The sequence below is a fragment of the Mauremys reevesii genome, linkage group 23 (assembly GCF_016161935.1).
Source record: "Mauremys reevesii isolate NIE-2019 linkage group 23, ASM1616193v1, whole genome shotgun sequence".
Classification (NCBI taxonomy): domain Eukaryota; kingdom Metazoa; phylum Chordata; order Testudines; family Geoemydidae; genus Mauremys; species Mauremys reevesii.
In genome coordinates this window covers 13684218-13686821 of record NC_052645.1, presented here as the reverse complement: position 1 = coordinate 13686821, position 2604 = coordinate 13684218, and the positions used below count along the sequence as shown (strand labels likewise).

General features: G+C 51.2%; 1 protein-coding gene across 1 annotated transcript; it reads right to left on the bottom strand.

Moving 5' to 3' along the window:
- Window positions 1-653: 653 nt before the first annotated feature.
- Window positions 654-1106, bottom strand: LOC120389264 (40S ribosomal protein S17-like). Its single transcript, XM_039511711.1, has one exon. It carries the CDS (start codon window positions 1104-1106, stop codon window positions 699-701), a length of 408 nt encoding a protein of 135 aa, XP_039367645.1. The 3' UTR covers window positions 654-698.
- Between the last annotated feature and the right edge of the window lie 1498 nt (window positions 1107-2604).

Sequence of the window (2604 nt, the reverse complement as noted above, 5' to 3'; positions counted from 1 at the left end):
CTGACTCACGGGGTAACCTTGAGCTTCGGCTGTGAGATGAAGGATAACAACACGCAAATGCCTCACCGAGGTGTTGTGAGGTCTGGTTAATTAGTGGCTATAAAGCACTTTGGAAGGTGCTAGTATTATTAAGCTCTAAAGGTTGTTTTACAGCTAGACAGGAGGAGCCTGAGCCAAAGACCATTGAAGTCAATGGGAGGCATTCCAGTGATTTTGGCAGACTTTGGAGCAGGCCGTGGGGTCAGAATTCCCTCAAATGGTTCCAAAGGTGCTGCTGAGCTGAACTGTGTCCTCCGTTACGGAAACAGCCCAGATTTTCAATCCAGATTTTCACCGGGGCTTGGTCAGGATTTCTGTGATCCACTAGGATCGGGATACCGCAGCCTCGGGGTGGGTAAGATCTCGGTTGGGTGGAAGACATGCAAAGAGACCTTGGCGTTCACCTCCCTGTTGTCAAAGCCAGCTACACAAAAGTCCAAAAGTTCACAGAGGGAAAAACCCACCTGAGAGCAGGGGCCCAGTACAAGTCTTATATACACTGCTTACCGCTAAGGACTTCAATGGTTTTGTGATGAAGTGGGAATCTTCTTGATGTGTTGTTTGAATGCTGAGTGGGGAGTATTAACCTGGGACGGGGTTTTGTTTTGTTTTTTTTGGTTTTCCATGTTTATTGGAAAAGTGACAGCGCAGCAATGGATTCAGATAGCTCCTCTTGGGGTTTTGAAGTTCATTCCCACAGTGGGCTGCGTGACCTGCAGGTTGGACAGACTGCCAAAGCCCAGCAGCTTCAGCATTTCCTTAGTATCTGGGTCAACTTCAGTGATCTCCTGGTCAAGGGCAGAGACCTCAGGGACATAGTTATCCCTTCTCTCTCTCTCCTCTTCCTGAAGTTTGATGGAGATACCTCTGACAGGCCCCCTCTGAATACACTTCATCAGATGGGTGACATACCCAGCTATCTTGTTGCGCAATTTCTTGCTAGGGATGATGGCAATCTCTTCACACACCCGTTTGTTCGTGTGGAAGTCATTCCCTAGCTGGGTGTAGTACTTTTCAATGATAACCCGGGCAGCCTTTTTCACGGTCTTTGTTCGCACACGTCCCATAAGTTTTCTGGGACTGTCTGCATTGGGGAAGGGAGGATACCTGAGCATGTAACATGAGAACCCAGGAGGGGGGTTGGAGGCCAGGTAACACTTCTGCCCGGGGAAACTGGACAAAGGACACAAAGGCTGGGGGTGGAGCCGGGGGAAGGCGAGAAAGGAGACGGCTGAAGGGAGTTTCAGTTTGGAGCTGGCTGGGAAATAAAGAGGGACCCCCCGACCAACAGGAGCCCCCAGATGGACCTAACTAAAGGGGGTCCTGTTGTCTGTCTCGGCAAGACCTGTTTTGGACTGTGCTCCTGTCGTCTAAATAAACCTTCTGTTTTACTGGCTGGCTGAGAGTCGTGGTGAATCGCAGGAGCCGGGGGTGCAGGGCCTTGACTCCCCCACACGCCGTGACAGGTTTCTACGCTGTGTGCTGGCCCCTGGCACAGTGGTGAACTTCCCGCTCAGTGAACTCCAGGGTCTTCCTCCCATGAAGTGATGCTGACAAGGTCTTGCCGCAGCAGAATGGAGAGATGTGATTTGCAAGGGGAGGACATGAAGCACGGTGTGGGCATATCTGCATATGAACTGAAGCTTCCCATAATTTAATGACTAGTATCACTCAGGATTTGGGACAAAGTGCCCCCCCCCAAAATATGTCTGGAGTTCTCTTGATTTGCTGCATTAGACTATTCAACCTTCGGCTCTTCATGTGCTGAGGAGGCTTGACAAATACTCCGTACCTCTCTGGCCAGGCAGCCCACCTGCTTTTGCACGTGCGTTGGTCACCGGGAGCTGTCTCTCATTCTGGTGGCTGGTAAAGATCCATCCAACCCTCGTATAGCGGCCTACAGATGACGCATGAATTCCTTTGGCTGGAGAAGACTCTTGCATTGTGGTGGATGGTGGACCCCTGTTTTGCTGGTGTGAGGTCACTGATAAGCAGCACACCAAGGTTCGGCTGGCCCACGAATTCAGCTCCTCCTAGGCATGCTGGGCTGGTCCCTTTGGGATCATGGTAACAAGCAATCTGAAGGTCTTCTTCAGCATCTGACCCCTTCCTTCCTACCTCCTTGCAGAGGCATGTGCCTCCGAGGATAAGGCGAAGTCAGAATGTTGCAGCTTCCTGTGGAATTTGTGTGTTTGTTTGCTGAAGGAGCTGATTTGGGGGCAGAGTTTCTTATAACAGCCACCGATGTGTGAGCAGCTCACCTGGCCCGTGGCAGCATTCCCACCTCTGCGAGCGCTGTGGATTCACACTAACAATCCTCTCCGATTCCTGCAAGTCTACACAATTCCCTTCTCCTTGCAGATGTTTTTTAAGGAGGCAAGAACAAACGTGCCCCCAAGGGAAACCCTTTGCTGATTTCTCACCAGGCTCCTTTACTTCTCACTCTGGGGAAACGGTTTCTCCCGTTTGGCCTCTGGGGCCTAATTTCTCAGAGCTGAACTAATTAAAGACTCACAGCACTGTAAGACAGGCCAGTATTTGCCCCCATGGCAGAGGTGGGGCAGC